This window comes from Melanostigma gelatinosum, assembly GCF_949748355.1.
Source record: "Melanostigma gelatinosum genome assembly, chromosome: 3".
In the NCBI taxonomy this organism is placed as follows: Eukaryota; Metazoa; Chordata; class Actinopteri; order Perciformes; family Zoarcidae; genus Melanostigma; species Melanostigma gelatinosum.
The window spans coordinates 14,507,932-14,527,999 of record NC_136636.1 but is presented as its reverse complement, the minus strand read 5'-3'; the positions used below and the strand labels follow the sequence as shown (position 1 = coordinate 14,527,999).

Here is a 20,068-nt window from a genome sequence, read left to right as displayed (position 1 = left end):
TTTGCAATTATGTTATGACTTTTTGCTAGACTTCTAATGTACAACCACAAATAACGTCACAGCAATACATTTCTGAGAAAGTCCCACATGTAACCACGTCAACATAGTTAGCAAACAGGCAATACAAAATCACAACATTTTTGATTTCATACAGAAAATCGAATTGAACACCAACGAACACCAATGTTTTAGTCTCTTGGAACTGCTACCTTGTCAAAAGAAAATTACTGAATTATTTTGAGTGTTGCTTGCATTAAAGCCTTCATGATATTGCAATACTGATATGAAAATCCTACATTGATCCTTTATTTTACAAAAATGATTTGAGTCGAATTTTTTCTGTGATGTGTTTTGTTCCTTTGGATCGAATGAGTGCAGAATATGTTTTGTTATCTTTGTATTTAATTACCTTAAATGCAGAAAGCACCTTTCGATAAGCAACCCAGTACAACAACATCACAGAACGTGATCAGACATTTTGGAAAATACACTGACTTTCTTTCTTTCCGAGGAACACAACTCTCATATCTGTCCGTTAAGTATAAGGGTTGAGCCAGGAGGTGATTAGCTTAGCTTAGCATAAATACTGAAAACAGGGGGAAACAGCTAGCCTGGCTCTGTCTAAAGATAACAAAATCCACCTACCAGCACTTCTGCAGCTCACTAATTAACAAGTTACATCTTGTTTGTTTGTCTTGTTCAAAAACCCAGGCGTAACAACAATACATTGTGGTTGTATCCTAACAGCACCACCTGCCTGATATCAGACAGAGGGGGGTTTGAATTTCCCTAACCAATCACCAAACCACGACGGTCAACGATCGGTTGCCTTTTGATCGAGTAACTGCTGTTTCATGTCACGATGCTGGACGAAGCAGTCAACTGGCATGGGCAGATTCAACAGTCTGGACCTAGACAACTGACAACCCGGGGTCTTGTCTACACTCTGTGGTTGACAGGCAACCAGCGGAGACTGTTAAACGAACTGAAGTTACTCCAGAGCTAGCCTGTAAAAACCCAGCGATGTATTAAGAGACCTTTGTCCCGGTGGCCACTCCTGGTATTGCAACAAAACAAATCCTTTTAGGCCCAAAAAGCTTTTTACGCATAAACTAACTCTCGGCAAGAATGTGAAAAAGTGTATTTGCCAAAAGGCCAGAATCTGTCTTTAAAACGTAGCGTCTAGGCTAGTTAAGCTAACATCTCTCTGATTTTTGCATGGATTATATTGTGAGGTGTTTCTGTTATTTTGTCTCCCAATTGTATCTCTCTGGTTGATTTTGAACAAATCCAACTTTCAGATCCCCCCCGACTGTTAGCATACCCGACCATCAGCGCCCCGTGCTTGGTCTTGGTCAGACCCAGGCGTGGACCCTGCCCGCCCAGTCCAGCAGCCGTCCTCGGTACCAAGCGCGCGTGATCGGCTGAATGAGCAGCAGGAGTCGAAACCGTCGGAGCAGCCCGCAGAAGATGGCGGCGGCTACGACCACGAGGGGCGACATCATCACGAAACCAAGAATGATGAGGGCGGAGCAGCTGTTATCGTCAAGGTAACGACACATGGCAGAGGGGGCGTTGAGGACCTATGAGGACAAACACAGAGGGAGATCATAGAGGGCTCAGGAGGACATCATCAACATTTTAGCATCACCAGGACCTCCTTCTCCACTGTCAAAAAGCAAATAGGTAGGATTTGATAATCGTGTATGTGCACGTGCATGTGCGTGTGTTTGCATATGCTCAGGGTGCAGAAGTGGGACGGTGTGGGTAGTGGGCTGTGACAGAGTTTCTCCCAGCCTCCCTCTACAGTTCAGATTAGGAGTGTCCCATAGCTGTGTGTAACCCTCCGAGCTGTCAATCACCTTGTGAGGGCGAGCGAGAGGAAGGATGGGCCCGAGAGAAAGAGATGGAAACTAAAGTAAGACGTAAAAAGGGCAGCTGCAGAAGTACACACTTGCATCCTTACAAGAACATTACACCAGAGTAATACACGCACACGACACGTACACACAGACACATGAAGTACAAGTACATTATCTCAGACGCACTCAGAGAATTATTTGATTACGTCTGAAGCCCTTTTCTAAACGATCTCCTATTGTAAGCTTTTTCAAAAGGAGCTTCGCCCTCAACAAACGCCCCCTAGCAACAGCAGTGTTCAACACACACACACACGCACACACACACACACAGAGACACACATCTGTCAAGTGCACACTGTGCTTTCACTGCGTACGTATTCCTCCTTGTCGTGCTGTCAGTGTGTCTGTGCACAGCTGGTGCTGGAACCAAATCAGACAGTCTTGTCTTCTCAGTGGCCCTCTCTCCGTGTTCAGTCTGTCGCCACTGACTGACATTGTCTGTAATTGTTTGCTCTGAACTGACATTTGCTCTGGCCTAATCTGATCGTAGTCTTGTTGCATGCGCACGCTTCGCAAGTTCTTCATTTGTCCGCTCTGTCACACGTCTGTGCCTTCAGAAACCAAATCATTCAACAGGCAACCGCTGGTCCGCAGGACCAACTGTATCAAAGATCGTCTGTGATGTTGTGACCTGTCCAGCAAACCAAAGTTAGAGCTGTAGATCTTCTTGGCGTGATGCCAGGACGCACCATGTTCTACTGACGATCTGTCTGCTCTGCATGTGACTCACAAAAAAAACAGCCTCACCCTTCTCCTCACCGCATTACAAGAAGCACTGACAGGCTCCAGCATTCAAGTTCACTTTTCTTTTTTTTTGGAAGAGCTTGTTGTTGATAATAAAAAAACAACTCGTACAAACATGAAGAATAAGCCTGAACACCTTTGTGCAGATGGTGCCAATGTATTACTGTCCAGCCACAAATACTTCCCTTCAGGCTTTGATTGTATGTTTTTCTCTAAGACTCCAGGTGCCAGTCTTCATGAGAGTAAATTACATAGGATTACTTGCCTAAACTTCCAGTGAAGTCAAAGGAGACAGACTGCAAATTCCTCCTTCTTAATGATTTGTCAATATACCGTCATGTTGGCACAGAGCGCGATCCTTTTAAAGCTTTGCTAAATATTTTTTCTTGCCACTTGGAGGCAGCAAAGACCAGCTGTAAACACAACGCTGAACATACCACATTTTAAACTGTCGAACTTGTTAGCTAACAGTATCTTATTTCCACAGCCTGCAGTTATGGAGCAACGTTATCATTCATTGTCCACATGATGCGATATTCGCTCTGCTTTTAGCTCTGCTTTGCTCTCCATCACCTTCTAAGAAAAACATCTGTCTCTTCAGCTGATTAATGCTCCATCATGTTCCCCAGCTAGTCGCTAACTGTGTCTGTCCATCATTTGTTGCTGGGTACGAACAGTGGGTTTTGTTTTTTGTTTTTTGTTTAATACAGCCGCTTGCTGATGCTGGAAACACTAAATTGGATTCGTCTCTATGAGCTACATTTGCCGCAATATATTTGAATGATTTTTAATGTAAAAAAGAATGACTATAGCAGCTTTAATTATCCTCAAGATGTGCACCAAAGTTCCCACTTTCAGGAACTGCAAGAAAAATCCATGATGTCATAGAAATTTAAAACAATTTAAAGTTTTGAGCTTTACAACTTGTCACCTAGATGCCCCAATTACAGATTATTTTCTTTTTTTTTAATAATTATTTTGTGCCTTTTTGCCTTTATTTTGTCAGATGAAATTTAAGATAGACATGAAACACGTGGAATAAGGAAAGGGGTGAAATGCAAGAGGTCACAACCTGGAATCTAATTAGAGATGTTGCAGTTAAAAGACATGTGTCTAGTTTCTTAGACCAATACCTGGACATTTACAAGGCTTTTAAGAACAATGCACGGTGATTAGTTGTTCCGGACTTGCCATGGGCAACCAAATCTAAACTTGTGAGGATTAATGGTTAATACACAGTGAAGTGTGGTGGAGAGAATCAATGCAGTAAATATCTGGCAAGAATTGTACGACAGGAAACCAAGTATTGTTGTTTTTCAAGATTGTTAACATTGTTATACCTTAAGTCTTGTTCCAAATACTGCAAATACCAGATTCACACACTGTTTCTACAGAAACAATGATTCCAGTTTGTTCTGTTTACATACAAAATATATCGTTGTTTTAATATGTATGATAGCAGATTGTTCACTCTGTCTGACTGATCATTCAGATTCAGGATTAGCTCAGAAGCAACTTTACAACTTGCATTTTGTAGCTCAAATCACACTCAAGGGGTCTAGAATAACAGTAAACTTTTCCTCTCAGCTTGTACTTGCTGCAAAGAGAATAAACAGGGTAATATCTCACCCTGGAGTGGCACAGGAAACCGGCGTACAGCAGCAGCATTGCAGGCAACAGCACCACAGAGAAGACCAGCGCCAGGAGCAAAGCACTGGCTAAGATGACACACAGGTCCCAGAGGAGGAGCGCTGCCCCGCAGGCCAGGCAGCCAAACCTGCCCCGGCGGCTGCCCCACGCACTGCCCCCACTGTGGGCCACAGGAGGGGGCAGAATCTTCACTTCCTCCCCGATCCAGAACTCCTCCTCTTTCTCCTCCTCGCCTGAACCGCCATCGTCCAAGTCCACGTCCATACCACACATCCTGAGCCAGAAGAGAGACAGACAAAGAGAGAGCGGACTCTGTTTAAATCAGGCTGAGGGTGAATTGTTCTGATTCAGACTGCAGGGTGGTTACAGGCAGTTACTGATACATCCCTTGACTTATCAATGTTTATATTTAATGAATGTAAAAGAGAACATAAGAGATGATGCTTGCAAAACATTACTGTACTCATTTAAATTGTAATATTATGAAAATATGAAATGGGAAAAGAGGCCTTTAAACATATTTGCAAGATAAATAAATCCATGTCTTCTCACTTTTTTCATGTTGAATCACACACAAAACACGTTAATTATTTGATATAAGCTAATCTAATTGTTGCACATGCTGAATTTAAAAACCTTGCAGAGGCCTGTCCTCCCACCGCCCTCTTCTTTATTGAATCCAAGCAGCTAATAACTCATTATGTAAATGAAAATACTTTACACACACACACACACACACACTTTTGTCTTATGTCTTCCCATCGCTCCTCCGGTCGATCTCATCGATCAGGGCTTTGTCACTAAATCCCGGCCTGTATGCCAATACGGTGCATTTTAAGATAATGCAGCCCTGAGCCTTATCGTCTAACCCTGAACGACCTGCTGCTGAGCTGAAGACAACCAGGAGCATCACACCGGACGGGACAAATGTCCTGCTGCTCTCAGAGCAGTTTGAACACACCTTCATCATGCTGCTTCAGATGGTCCTTTGCCTTGATGGATACATTACTGTTGCTATAGTTTCTGTTCATATTTTAGTTTAGACTTGGTTGCTCTGTGTAGTCTGTAAACTGTTAAATCCTGATGTCACAAGCATGAATGTATAGAGTCGCTATGTATCCTATGATAAACACGTTATACATTAATGAGAATATTGTTGCCTACCTCCAAGTATCCCGGTAATCCCTCCGATGTGTTTGTGTTTGAGTTCTTCTCCCGGTAATCCAGTCAGAGCTCCTAATTTTGCCTCAAAATAAAATGAACACTTGTGTATACACTTGTATAAACAGCAGCGGAGGAGAGCGCCTGTGAGTTGAACCCTGTGCTGCTGTGGTGAATCTGTTTGAGGAGCCTCTGCGCGTCTGTGAGGGCGAGCGACTCCGGGCCGCGCGCACTACCGTTCAGCGCGCGCCCACGCGGTCTCGTAACAATTTGAAATTGCAATATTTTTGTTTCGAACATTTCAACACGACACTCGTGAACGCATCCCTACGGGTAGTGCCACACGAACGTGTGAAACGGACCCAAGACACACAAAGGGCTGGGCTGGGTTTATAAAGGATGTTCTACATCATTGCTGTACAGTTTCTGTCTCACCCTTAATAATGGGGATACACGTTTCAGATAACGGCTGTATTTAGGTCACTAATGGTTTTTAGTCACATGCATCATTAAGAGCAACTTTCAGGTTGCCAGGTTGTGTAAAATCTTCCACTGTGATACATATTGAAATCAATTTATCAACTTATTAGCCGACTGTAGACTTGGTGGATTGTTGTAAAACCCCGTGGGGTTAATTACTAACACTTGTGCATTTAATGTAAACTTGATCACTTATTAAAAAAATAAGAAATTTCTACTCATTTATGAATTACCAACATTTCTAAAAGCATTGTTATCAAATATAAAGGATAAACACTAACCAAAGAAAGTGATTTTTACAACCTGTCGTTGTTCTTATTGATGGCTTACAACTGATAGATATTATAACTATAAATGATACCATGCACTAAATTGTTGTAAAATGTCCTAAAAGACAAATCTGGACTACATTATGAGATTACAGTCGAACATTATATTAAGTTATTCTTCAACAATAAGCCAATTCTATAGAGGCAGTATGTTGTGTTTGTCTGTTTAAACAATAATTAAAATAGGCCGTACTGAATTATTACAAAGGCTGCTCGTAGCCTGGATCTGTTCATCTTGTTGTCGGTCCAATAGAGTGACATAAGTGTATTCAAGTTTAGCATATAATCAGATAACATCTCAGTAAAATGACATCCGGGTATCAGGTCACACATACTCTAAATAGTGACTCTGTCACAGATCAAAATAGGCTACAATAAAATAAATCCCCCAAAACTGTATCAGAAAACATATATTATAAGATAAGAAATGAGGAGTTTGTAGGTGAAAGATGATAAGCATCAAGGCCTGCAGTGTGAAAGAGAACAGAACAAGTACATGTTTTAAGCAGGAAAATAAGTAAGTCAAAGCTTGATAAACAAGTCAATATATCACAATAAACTGAGATATGTTTGGAAATGTTCCTCTGAGTTTTTCCCTCTGCAGTCTGCTTTTCACCAATCTTCAGTGCATCAGATGTGTGGTCAGGAGATAAGCAGTGATCGATTTGTTTTGCAGCACAGACAGACAGTCAACCTTTCGCTGTTCAAATTGAATTACAAGGAACAAGGGAAAAAAGACGAGATGATCTGCACGGAGCTGACGAGAACTGGATGATACTGTGTGGGGAAGTAGAGATAGAGATGAGGGAATGATTGATGAAGGAGAGGAGAGATGCTGCAGAGAGTCTATGGTTGAGATGTTGTGGCTCAGCGTGTTTAGTGTCTGGCTCTATAGGAGTGGGAAATGTAAGTAAAGAGGCTTACAGTAAATATAACCTTTCTAGACTCCACCTGTAACATCTGATGACATCTGCTGGACTCTCTGTGAACTTTTCAAACGAAACATTGCACCGATTTATTTAATCATTTGGCAGCCACTTCAAACAATGTTCCTCCTGTAACGCTCTCCGTACGAGGTCACTCACCGTTCATTTACTGAACAGCATCCTGCAGGTTGCCATGGTGATTCATCTTCATTCACTACTTCAATTCATCATCTATCTGTCTATCTATCTATCTATCTATCTATCTATCTATCTGTCTATCTGTCTATCTGTCTATCTGTCTATCCGTCTATCCGTCTATCCATCTATCCATCTGTCTATCTATCTATCTATCTATCTATCTATCTATCTATCTATCTATCTATATATCTATATGTCTATCTGTCTATCTGTCTATCTGTATATCTATCTATCTGTATATCTATCTATATATCTATCTATCTATCTATCTATCTATCTATCTATCTGTCTATCTATCTATCTATCTATCTGTCTATCTGTCTATCTATCTATCCATCTATCCATCTATCCATCTATCCATCTATCTATCTATCCATCTATCCGTCTATCCGTCTGTCCGTCCGTCCGTCCGTCCGTCCGGCTGTCCGTCTGTCTGTCTGTCTGTCTGTCCGTCTATTATCACATATCTAAAAGGATAAAATAAGGTCAGTATTTTAACAGCCATATTTTTGATTCGACTACAATTTCATTCCCTGTGATATTTTCATGAACAACATCGAGTACTAATGTGATAAGATGAATGTTATTCCTGTATTGTTCGTGTTATTTATTATTTCTTGTTACCGTATTAAGTGACATCAGTTCAGCATTCCACAATAAAGTACACTCTTGAAGTCCAGATTGCAATACTACAAGTCAGAATTTATAGGGGAAAAATCTGTTACTAGAAACAACTTTGTAATTCAAAACTATATAAGAGAAAAAAGATTTCCTTGGAAAAAATGCTCCTTTAAAACGTATTATTAGAAACTTAATGTTAAACTGTTTGCTTGTCTGTAGACTAATTCAGGTCAGCTGACCTGCTGTTCACTGATTAAAATACTCTCTATTATCATTAGTGATAAACTAGTTAAATGCACAAATTGAAAGTGGAGTTGAAAGTTGACCACTGTTTCTAGTTTCCTTAGAGTTTGTATTAAATTACATATATCTTTCCAGAAAACTTTAAGGAGGTTTTGGGAGGAATGAAACAGAAATGTTATATCGTTATGTTTACTTTATAGCAAAAAAGAAAAGAAAAACGTTTTTATATTAATGTATTGATTCAATTAATGCCAATTATTATTACATTTTGAACCTAAATTAAGAGAACTCTGTTGGATACTTTTTCCATTGTGAATCAACATACTTCAAAGAATAGATTCACATTTTTTTCAAATGCCCAAATGTACATTGACAGAGTTCTTGGTTGTTGTTTCTCTCCATACTTACTGTGAAGAGATGCCTTAGTAACATGACTAATGGACAGCGGGCACAAAGTCAACGGTTTGAGTTTCATCAAGTGGATATCGTCAAAGGTCTTTTTTGTTACTATCTTTCTGCAGCAGCTCGGCAAGTAAACGCTGTCTGTTGAAATACAAAGACTGTAACCTGATATTAGCTTTAGCCGGACTTTTAAAGGCATTTTTGCACAGCGTGAGGACAGTGGGTTTCCCCCCCATCTCTTACTTTGCAGACACGCTAAGAATAAATCAAAAAAACTCCTTGATGGGCATGTGAGCATTGCTTTAAGACAGACTTGAAAAAATGTCATCCTTTAAATTCTGCATTTTTCTTAAAGTACAAAAATCATGAATAACATGGATAAACAAGGGAAAGTATGTGTAAAACTTTCTCTGTGGCTTTTCCATCACAGCATCTCATTAAGCTGTCTGGCACACTGAGATCGTATTCAGGCCAATGAAGCAGGCAGGGTCTCTTCCCATCATGCACCTCTTCTGTGCTCCAGTAAGCAGAACCAACATCTATTAAATATTTGTCCGCGGTGGTTTTGTTGACCAAAGAAAATAAACCATGTGCCGTGGCCAAAAATTCAAACAACAGCCGCACGATGATAAAGAAAACTACTTCAGTTTTAGAGACAGTGAAAGAAAGATGTGGCTGTTTCTTTGGTTCAACACAAAAACACTTTCTCCAACTCCATTTCTTGTGATGCTCACTGTGACAGAAGAGGAGAGAATTAACTGGCACTATGAATACCACAAATAAAACAAACGGGCAGTTATTACAACAATAGAATTTATTGCATTAAAGCGGGAAAAAAAGGAATGAGACTACAGATTACAGATTAACAGACATGTCATGTCTGGATGCACACATTTGCATGTTTAGTCAGAAAAAAACAAAAAGAATGCTTAGCTTGGTGTGTTTGTACGAGTTTATATACAATAGAGTGTAATCTGATAGCATGGCTTTGTGAGAGAGTGAGTGAGTGAGTGAGTGTGTGTGTGTGTGTGTGTGTGTGTGTGTGTGTGTGTGTGTGTGTGTGTGTGTGTGTGTGTGTGTGTGTGTGTGTGTGTGCCTTTAGAGAAACTTTTTGACTGACCTGAAGCCATCTTTTCAAAGTGCCTTTACAATACTACAGATTGGTACAAAGGATGCAGTGTGGAGGAGAGAGGTCGTGAAAGATGAGCAACAAAAAGTCGTACCTATCCTCCATCAGATGTGTGTGGTAGTGTGTGATGGTCTGTGTGTGGGTGAGCATGCTTTTTAGAGTGTGTGTCTGAAGGGGGCAGAGGGTGAGTCTGAGCACCGCTGAGGGTGTCAGACGGAGCGTCCAGGACGTTGTCTGCTGAATACAGCTGCATCACCGCCCCCTCCTGGCCACCTTCTTTACTGCAGGACTGGCAGCTACAGTGGAAGATTCTCTCAACCAGCTTATCCACATGAGGAGACTCCTTACTGCCCGGGCACTCCAGAGTCACCTGTTCACACACACACATACATACACACACACACACACACGCAATTAATTACATACAAACACATATATGCATAAAGAGAGAGAGAGAGAGAGTTAAGTGTTGTGTTTATTTCTATAGAGTTACAAAGTCAATGGCTGCTGCATTTCTGCTGGTTTGTCAAACCCTGTACTCTCAGCAACCTAACAAACAGGAACTGAACTTTATATTTGGCCTTGTTCTTAAATCTTCCACTTTATACCAAAGTGGTCTGAAATCCTCCACTTTTTTTATACACTGAACGGTAACAGATGTGATAAAATAATGTAATCCTTTATTAGAAATGTATTATTATATTATTATGTTAAGTAATACAGGTGTTATAGATATATTCATAGTTTTAATATTTTATAAATATATTTATTATCGCTTCTCTGTCTTTGACTATTGATTGAGGCTAGATAGATTGATACTCAGGTCGACAATGATGATCGATAGTCATCATTGTGTTACATTTGTATGCATTTCCTTCAGGATAAGTTGAAATACGTCACAATGCGAACAATACTTTCCTTCCTGCCCTACAAAATAAAATGTCGTTTTAAAACGAATTTAAAAAAATAAAGGCAGTTTAAAACAATAAAGGAATTATGTTGTTCAAAATTAAATTAAAGAACATTCTGAACAAAAACACATCAATTGAATTTGTAGCTGTATAAGAGTTGCGGGTGTATGATGCTTTTGTTGTTGTCATATGTATTTCTAATGTACTACTACTTTGTAAAGGCATACAATGAGTAAGCAACACTGACACGAAACTACTGTGAACATTTAAGGTGAGGGAATTTTCTTGGGTTATTTTTCCATTTGTACTTCTTTTATTTATTCTTTCTTGGTGTACATATTTATGTGCTTGTATTAATTGAGGTATTCTATTTTGTTATGTTACTATCTTTCCTTCTAAGGAAATCTGATATTTACAGTATGTGCACACTGCTACTGTGAATGGATGATGTGTGCGTGTTTTTGGTTCAATTCTTACTCTTTAGTGCTGTGTTTTTTGCTTTGTTAAAGGGTTTTGTATTTTCATGCAAAGAAAATGGTCGCGCCATGGAATGAATATAAAATGAACAGAAAATAAACGAGCACCTTGTAAACCTCAATTTTGCACAAGCTCTTCTAGCGCTCAAGACATCACGCAACTTCCTCCCACAGTTTCCATGATCCATTGAAAACGATAATTCAGCAGTTTTATCAAGATCTACCACCAAGTGCCAAACCAGCACGGAGCAGTATCCTCTTTCATGAGAGCTGAATTTGTTTTGTCTCAAACTGAATTTAGTTTAAAGCCCTGCAACAGCACTCATAACCACAGACAAAAACATCCATTTCCAGATAGTTAGAAGTAATCTGAGATTGTGAACACACTTTCTCTGGATTTTGTCAAGCAACAAAATAGTATGAAAATGAATTAATCTATCAGGTAACAGCAGTGCACTCCAAGAGATACAATATTTTCCACTGAAACATGAGGCGACCCCACCTGAAGTCCCACCCGCCTAGCCTACCTGGCAGCTTTCCAAACTACACCTCGCTACAAAGCCTTTGTTGTGGAAAGACTGGATTCATTCTGGCAAACACAGACAATGAACTTTTGAGGAATATAAGATACAGGATTAATAAGGGTCATAGGTAACCCATAGAGGGCACTGCACAAATTGTGGCACACATTTATTAGAACTTCTCTATTTCTTTCTTCTTTTTTCTCCTGCTTTGTGTTAGCCAGTGAACAGGGATTCTTTCATGTTTGAAACCTGTGGTTTTGTGTGCGAGTTTGAAAAGTCTGTGTCGGTGTGTGCTCGCAATGAGCTAATGTGCCATAAATCTTACCACTTCCCACTGTGTCTGGGCAGGCATGCAGGAGTCACAGTGCACCAGGGACTCGGTTGACTGTGGGAACGTGTTGGGGACGCTGTAACTGAAACACTGACCCAGACACGCTCTGTGAGGAGGACAGAGTGCATTAGTGCATGATTCATATGCAGCCAGAGCGTTCACGCCTGTGAAAGCAAGACCTGTGGATGTCTGGTAGCCTCAGGCCAAACACAAAATGGAGACTTGTTCTTCAAATGTAAAGTGAATCACTGGGAAACGTCTCCTTATAAGATGAGAGTGTGTCCTTTCCCAAATAATATTTTGTTGAACATAAAAAGTAGTGTGCAAAACATGTACATGTCACTGTCACTGTGGGGACTGCAGCTTAAGGAGGAATACTTGTAAATATTTCCTGAGTCGTTGTTACTAGAATAACTACAGAACTGTTACGAGTAACTCGAAGGCGGTATAGAAATGACTTGTACGGGTCACAGTGTTACATTTGCATGTTTTGTCCACTGACTACAGATCAAGCACACAGAAAGAAAGGATACGTCTGGTGGTATTCTATTTGTCAACAAATACCATGAAAAGAACAAAGCAACAAATTGATCCTTGTAACAAGTGTTTTCAGTGTGGCCATAGCATGACATAGTGTATTACTCCATTCATAAACAAAAACACATCACTGAGCCACATTGTTGCACTGGATGACATGTTCCGTCGTTAACATGAGCCTGCTGCACTAGAGCAACAAATCATTGGCTGAAAATAGTCTCTAAATAAATGCAGTACTTCTGTAATCCTGTTTTAGTATTGTTTGCTAAAAGGTGCAGTGCTCAGCTGTTTTAGTTTAGTTCTTTTATGTGGCCCTTTTTATTTTTTTTTTACATGAAGGAACACATTCATGACCCGTTTCTTCGGATTTATGTCCTCAGTGGGAACCAATGGGCTTTGTTGGTTTTGGTCTTTTTCATTCGGATTTGTTGACAATAATAAACATATTAATATCACCAGTGTTTCGGCTTTAATATCAATGTTTGCAGTTTCCTAAACAATCTTAGATAATTTGTTGAGGTAGTTTGTCAACTGATTCACATTTATTTAAAGTACAGAAATCAACATGTAGAATTGAAACTCGCCCGACATCGTGAAGTGAAAGTCATTTGTTATTTCTTCATCCTTCAAGTGGAATGGATGGATTACAGACCATGCAAGTTGATTTTAACTGAATTCATTTGAAACAAATAACTACTACATGGCAAAAAAAAATACAAAAATCTAAAATACATTTCTGCATTAACCTGTTCACTTTTTTTTTCAGCTGCAGAGAACTTGTCAGACAGACAAAGAGCGAGACAGAGAGGGCCTTCATCCTGACCTGTTTTGAATAGAGCGAGGCTGACAACCCGTGTGCCCGACTATCTGTGTGATGTTCTTGGCTTCGCACCAGGCGCTCTTGTCAGGGAACAGCGCCAGGCGGTTGATGTGTGCAGGCGGTGCCGCTGAATACAGTGCAAACAGTGCCCAACAAATCTGAATCCTCTGCCACATGACTGCACCTAAAGGGGCAGAAAACCACAGCATTTCACCGCTCTGTTGATCTTGTTCCACAAAAACACACACACATGCAAAAGAGGAAAGTCACAAACTCTCTTGATGTTTTTCTCTGATGTGCACTGGTCGGATGTTGCCTGGATTTACAGTTACTGTGTGAAATTAGGACTCAGCATATTCTTCCAGATGTAAATTGGCAATTTGATTCGCAGCTTAAACCCCAGGGGGCTCTTTACTTCATATTTTCTGCAGTCGCGTGTTTGACTCATTTGAATGATTAAAAGAGACAACCTCCTAATTATCTGAATCACCAGCTGCAGTGAGAACAACACTATACTGACTAGTGTCCAAGAAGAGACAATACCATGGGGGGAGACAGGCAAATGTCTGCTCCTACCGCCGGACTCTAATCGTCTGTCGTCTGCTCTGTTTCACACTCGCCTTTAAAAATGCTTCAGCCAGTCACGTCATTTACAGCCCACAAAATCGTTTTCTCCTGCTGCTTATAAAAAAGTGTTCGGTGGTCACCCACATAGACACACCTTTCAGCACTTCCATATGTCTCTGACACAAGACACCTTACCTACAAGAATCAATAGAGCTCTCCTTATCTATTGTGTATAATAAAGTGACGAATGAGTATTATTGACTCACTGTCTCTAACACAGTGGTGATTCAAAACTCGTTCTTTTTTTCTGACATGTTATACAGATTAAATGGTTAAATCTGAATTAAAATAGTGTGTTACACAATCTCTGGTACGGGAGCAGTTCCCAGTAACTTAACCTACGGTAACGTCAGTTATTCCGGTTGACACAAAGAGGTGAAGAATTCTTCCCTTCTGACTTCATTGTTAAGTATCGCACTCGGTCTTGCCTTATAGTTTAGGCAACGTGATTCCCCTGATTTTTCCCCGGCAAGTTCATGTTTTTTCATCGAGTTACTTCGGAAGTTGGGAGAAGTTGCAACATTTTAAACAAGTGTCGCAGCTCACTAACGGATGGAAAGTAACGTTATAGAGAAGTACCGTAACGTGTTAGCAGCTCTCGGAGGCTGCCTACCGACAGTATCAAGTGGAAGCTACTAATACACTACACTTTTTAAACTATGAGTAATGGCGTAAAAGTTACTTTCTGAGTAACGAACCCCGTGGAGACACTTACCAGCGCGAGGAGCCGCCTGTGGAGCACTGCGCAACGTCCCGCGGAGCTCAGCCCTCTCCTGCTAAAACCAGAGGATGCGGTTTGCTGTCGGATATCAGCGTCCGCTGATAATGTCAGGACAATGTGAGCACTTCGTCAGGAGGCGAGGAAATACGTCCGAGCCCAGTCTGTCATAAAACAGTTACATCATCCGGAAAGAAAACAGAACCGTGCGCCTGACGGGGAAAGGATGGAGAGATGGGATTACTTATGCGCGCTATCTCATCACCGAGTCCATCGACTCACACCGGCCCTCCCATTTGTTCTCTCTGCCCGTCCAATGTTTAATTCCCTCGTAACTCTGCCGAGAAACACTTTCCAAGTTGTTTTTCTTTTGTTGTAAAACTCCGGAGCAGAGGTTAGGCGCGGTTGAGCCCCCAGACAGGGGTCCTGCTGTGCCGTTTCTGGAAGAAAACGGAGGCGGAGGAAGAGGAGGGGGACTGTTGGAAAGGTTTCAAATGTTTCCCAAAGTAGGAACGAGGCCAGATCGCAGATCAGATTCACAGGGGAAAAATGCAAATAGAAACACAAATAGTGTCATGCGTTATCTTTGCAATCTGGCAATGTCGTACTCACACGTTTTTGGGGTATTCAAATTAAAACACTAAAACGGTGATAATGCAACACAACTGGAAAACAGATCATTCAACAGATAAAATGCTTTGATCCATTTTTGTTTTATCTAGGAAGTTGAAATTATGTCAACATCACGTGCTCGTGACAACTTGATCTAATTAAGGCCTCAATATGTTTGGAGTGAAACCACTGACAGACTCAAAGCAAATGCTGCAAGGCACTTCAACGTCAAATTCTACTTACCAATGAACACAAATAACAATAATTTACTGCATACCCAGGTAGCCAAAATGACCTGGCCCAGATCCGGCATAAGCCCGGCACGCCGGAAGAAACGCATCGGGCCGGGTCCGGTTGCCGACTCGGCTGAGACTCGGTATGAATGACGCCCCAGAATCGGGCCGAATACACCGGCCCGATTCCGGATGCCGTCACTGGGCCGTAATCTAAAATAACCGGAGCCAGCATCGGCCCGAGCTCGGCTCTGGCCCGGTTGCCGACTCGGCATGAATGACGCCCCAGAATCGTCGTAGTCATTTTGTAAATAGTGGAAGCAATGTCGAGGATATCTACCAGGGAGAGGAAAGTCCAGCGAGGTTTTTGGAGGAGGATGGACAGGAGGAGACCGAATGACTGGATGTGTGAGGAGTGCAAGGTTGGGCTCTGTCTTCAGCTGGAAAGGATCTGCTTCAGGGACTACCCTGGAGCTAAAAAACGCCTCGACATGGACAAATATAACAGCCTGTAGCATGGACACTGAAAGCTCTCGAGGCAAACAAAACAGTTTGAGAAGATGTAAATCTCAAAAGTCATGTTCATGTTCAATTTACAAAGAGAAACTTGATGAAATTCAAATCCGTTTATTTACTTTTTTGTTGACACTGTTTTAAGCATTTATAACATATACAGTATTAAAAGGGTAACATTTAATTACAATGAAAACACAAACAACTGCCAAACAACACCACACCGTGGTAGAGAAGTTGTCACTCCGGCATTGGCTTCAAATGCCAATCTTCAAACCAGGAGGTTGCAGCCTGGTAGAAACAGAGACAAGAAAGAGATGTGAGGTCTCACAACTTACAAAACACAAATGGTAAATCTATCAATAATATTGCAAATCGTTCTCACTCCTTATGCATCAAATATCGTGTCTGTATATAATGTAATACAATGTCTGACACCGGCAACGCCTGTGCGACACACTGTATGTGAAGCACCAGGCTTCCAATGCCTCAGTAACGCAGCTTTGAAAGTTAGAGTGTTTCCAGACGCTTATTGTGAACAGATGAAAGTACAAAAATAATTCAAACCGTAAGAGGACCAGCTAAGTGATTGAAGGTAGTCACTGAACTCTATAAAGATGGCTGCAAAACTGTAGAATCTGGAAAGACACAAATGACAAAGTGTTAGGTCAACAACAAAAATTGTTGTGATTTATGTGCCCTGGAAAAACAGTTTGATTTAAATTTCAAAATGAAGTATTCTCATTCCACATTGATATTATACAGTTCATACAATTCACAATACGTCTCTGAGCTCTTGTATAAAGGTACTTCATTTTTATATATACATACACATGTTTTTTATTTACAAGCCATTGAGGTGGAACACTGTGCATGCATGCTCAATAATACTGTGCTATCTTTAGTATATTAAAACATTTTTATTCAAGGTCAGGCATTACTGACCATGTTGTCTTTGCTATCAGCTGTAAAGTCTGCATTATTACGGAGGAAGCAGCTGTTATTGGAGCGAGCAGCGTGTCCAGCGGCGTAATCAGACCTACGGAGCGGCCGTCTGAAGTCACGTTAGCGGCTTTGAGCAACTAATCTACTTCCTGTTTACAGCGGCACCCACCCTCATGCCCACTGTATGTGTATGTTGCTTTTGAGCGGGTTTGGCGCGTCAGAGTTACTCCTGGTATTTAATCAGACTCCTGATACTGTCTGTTAAATGAAGCTTTTCTTGGAAGAGGTAACCTATCACGTGAGCGAGACATGTGTCGGGCGGATGAAATTGCGAGAGAATCCGGTCAATTTTCAAAATAAAACTTCTTTCAGACTGATAATCAATAAAACAGAAATAATATAATATTTATTCTTTCTGTGCGGCCCGGTACCAAATGATCCACGGCCCGGTAGCGGTCCGCGGCCCGTTTGGGGACCACTTATTTAGAAAACGTTTAAAACAATAACGTAACGTTATTCGTTTGGATGTCGACTCGAGAGCAACAGAGGGGCTGCAGAGCCACGTTGCAGCTCCCCGGATGAATCGAGCCGCTAAATAAAAAGTTAACCCTGTAGTTTATGTGTACTAGCTGCTTTCAACTCGAAATGACATAAGCTTAGTGTAATTAAAACAAGCATTCATTGAATACTATGCATAGTATTCTCATGACACGGTTAGATAGCTTGCTACAAGCGCGGTTAACGTTCGCTGTTGAATATACACGGGGCAGGTGGACGAATTGAGCTTCTTTCAAAAACGAGTATTTGAAATCTAAATGTGTTAAATATCTCCCACCATATTAGAACAATTTGATAATGCTTGCACTTACCACTAATGCGGATGTCGGTGGAGGAAAAATGAGAAATTGCGGGAACGTGGTCCAGATCCTTTTATACCCTAAGAGGAGCTACACTGAAAAGCTGAAGAACAGGTTTTCGGCCAACGACCCCTCATCAGTTTGGAGAGGCCTGGAAGTACTCACCAACTACAGGAGACCATCCCCCCCCCCCCCACTGAGGCCAACCACCAACTGGCTGACGACCTGAATGCCTTCTCCTGCAGGTTCGATAAGCCTACCCTCACCCCCCCCCCCCCACCTGCCCCATCAAACAACCATCTACACCCCCATACCTACATCCGTTCTACTTTTTTCGCTGCCCTTTTTGATTCTTTATACATATATTTTTCTTGTTTATTGTAAATTTGTGTTTGTACATTGAGAGCGGAGTGGAAACCGAGACAAATTCCATGTATGCGTAAGCACACATGGCCAATAAAGCTGATTCTGATTCTGATTAACCCGGCTGCCATGTCACAGCCAGAATAGGCCCGCGTCTACAATGCCAGATTGGGCCCGGATTTGGCAGCCATCAACGGGCCAGAACCTGTTTCAGTGCTGGCTGCCGATTAACCCGGCTGCCATGTCTCAGCCAGAATAGGCCCGCGTCTACAATGCCAGATTGGGCCCAGATTTGGCAAAAATGAAATGGGCCAAAGCTGGCTCACATTTGGCCGCATCGAGCCGGAACACAGCCGAGTCAGCCGACACTCAGCCGCAATACGGCCGAGTCCGCTGGCTACCTGGGATAGCATTCACAGGGGCCATATTTCTGCATGTCCTTCTGACACCAGAATGTGAGCTACATGTAGCTAATGCTAATAACGTTTTCGATGCCAGACCTTTACTTGTAACTGAATATTTTTACAGAGTGTTATTGCAGATCTGTGTTCAGCAGCATCAGCTACAGCAGCTCCAGTCATGCAGCAGCATACATGTCTGGTCTTATATTTCATGCCAGACAGTCACCAACACTGACTGAACAGTTTTGATCCATTAGATTAACAAATTGGATATGTGTCATTGTTTGACCGGTAATTATGATTCATCATGGAGATGTTTCAGACAGGCACAGACAGGTATGGCCCGTGGGTTTTGGCTGCCTTGTTACACCTCGGCTGTATCACTGGTCCCCCTCACACACACACACACACACAATTCCTGCACTTCATCCTACCTGTGCACAGGTGTTCAGCCTGGCTTGTGTCCAGAAGCACCCCCATCTGTCTCATGCTTCACTTGCAAACAAATATTTTAATGGACACGGGACGAGTGACATGGCTTAATTTCTGACATTGCCCATTATGTGCTTATATTGCTGAGAAAAGTGAGTGTGATGGAGAGGGGGAATGGGAGTGTGTGTGTGTAGCGTGCATGAGTCAGTGTTTTCTTTGATGTGAAAGTGTAAACCATGTGTTATGTTCAGAGTACAAAGTGCAGAACTCACCTGTTAGTAATAAGAGCAGACTCCAGTCCATAAATGGCATTCCTCTGCATTCCACAGATTCTGCTTCACCAGGGGTCTGGATAAACGTGTGCGCCTGCACACGCTCATTCAAACAATCCTTCTTCTCTCCCAGCAGGCCCATGCAACCACACATAAGTGATCAATCACACTCTCGGCCAACGAATACACAAGATGTAAGAGATTCTTCCTGATATGGAGACGTGTGCTATTCCAACTCTTCGGGAACACTTCTATACAGTCACAGCTAAACACGCTTGTCCGACTGACAGAACTTAAAAAGGGACTACAAATCATTCTGTGCAAATTCATGATCTAGCATGGGTGGAGATCAGGCTTGGTTATCTACACGTTATGGTGTTGGAAGAAATCGACATAAATAGTTCAACTATAGGATAATGTTCTTGTTACACACATGTATGCAAACATAACTACCTCTTTCAACAATATGGATAAGTCTCCCACCAACTGTATGTTCTTTATTCCATCATTCTGTGGACTTTTCATCCACCCACTCTCTAACAGGGCTGCAGATGCTGAACCTGGCCCTCATTCCAAAACAGCAGGAGTTCCAGTCTCCCAGCTCATTAACACACAAAATTGCCTCCCGCCCCCAAACCACATTTCATTCTCCTCAAACATGCACAAAGAGAAAACAAAGAGAGAAACAGAT

General features: G+C 41.6%; 2 protein-coding genes across 2 annotated transcripts; both read right to left on the bottom strand.

Annotated features, from left to right (window-relative positions):
* Nucleotides 1-918: 918 nt before the first annotated feature.
* On the bottom strand, nucleotides 919-4,589 carry tmem88bl (transmembrane protein 88b-like; the record flags this gene model as incomplete). Its single annotated transcript, XM_079266134.1, has 2 exons — nucleotides 919-1,583; nucleotides 4,296-4,589. The coding sequence occupies 2 exons, from the start codon at nucleotides 4,587-4,589 to the stop codon at nucleotides 1,356-1,358; spliced, it is 522 nt and encodes a 173-aa protein (XP_079122260.1). The 3' UTR covers nucleotides 919-1,355.
* Nucleotides 4,590-9,471: 4,882 nt separating this feature from the next.
* Nucleotides 9,472-15,175, bottom strand: nbl1 (NBL1, DAN family BMP antagonist). Its single transcript, XM_079297228.1, has 4 exons — nucleotides 14,747-15,175; nucleotides 13,408-13,588; nucleotides 12,042-12,153; nucleotides 9,472-10,175 (listed from the first exon to the last, which is right to left on the bottom strand). Exons 2-4 carry the CDS (start codon nucleotides 13,578-13,580, stop codon nucleotides 9,900-9,902), a joined length of 561 nt encoding a protein of 186 aa, XP_079153354.1. The 5' UTR covers nucleotides 13,581-13,588; nucleotides 14,747-15,175; the 3' UTR covers nucleotides 9,472-9,899.
* Between the last annotated feature and the right edge of the window lie 4,893 nt (nucleotides 15,176-20,068).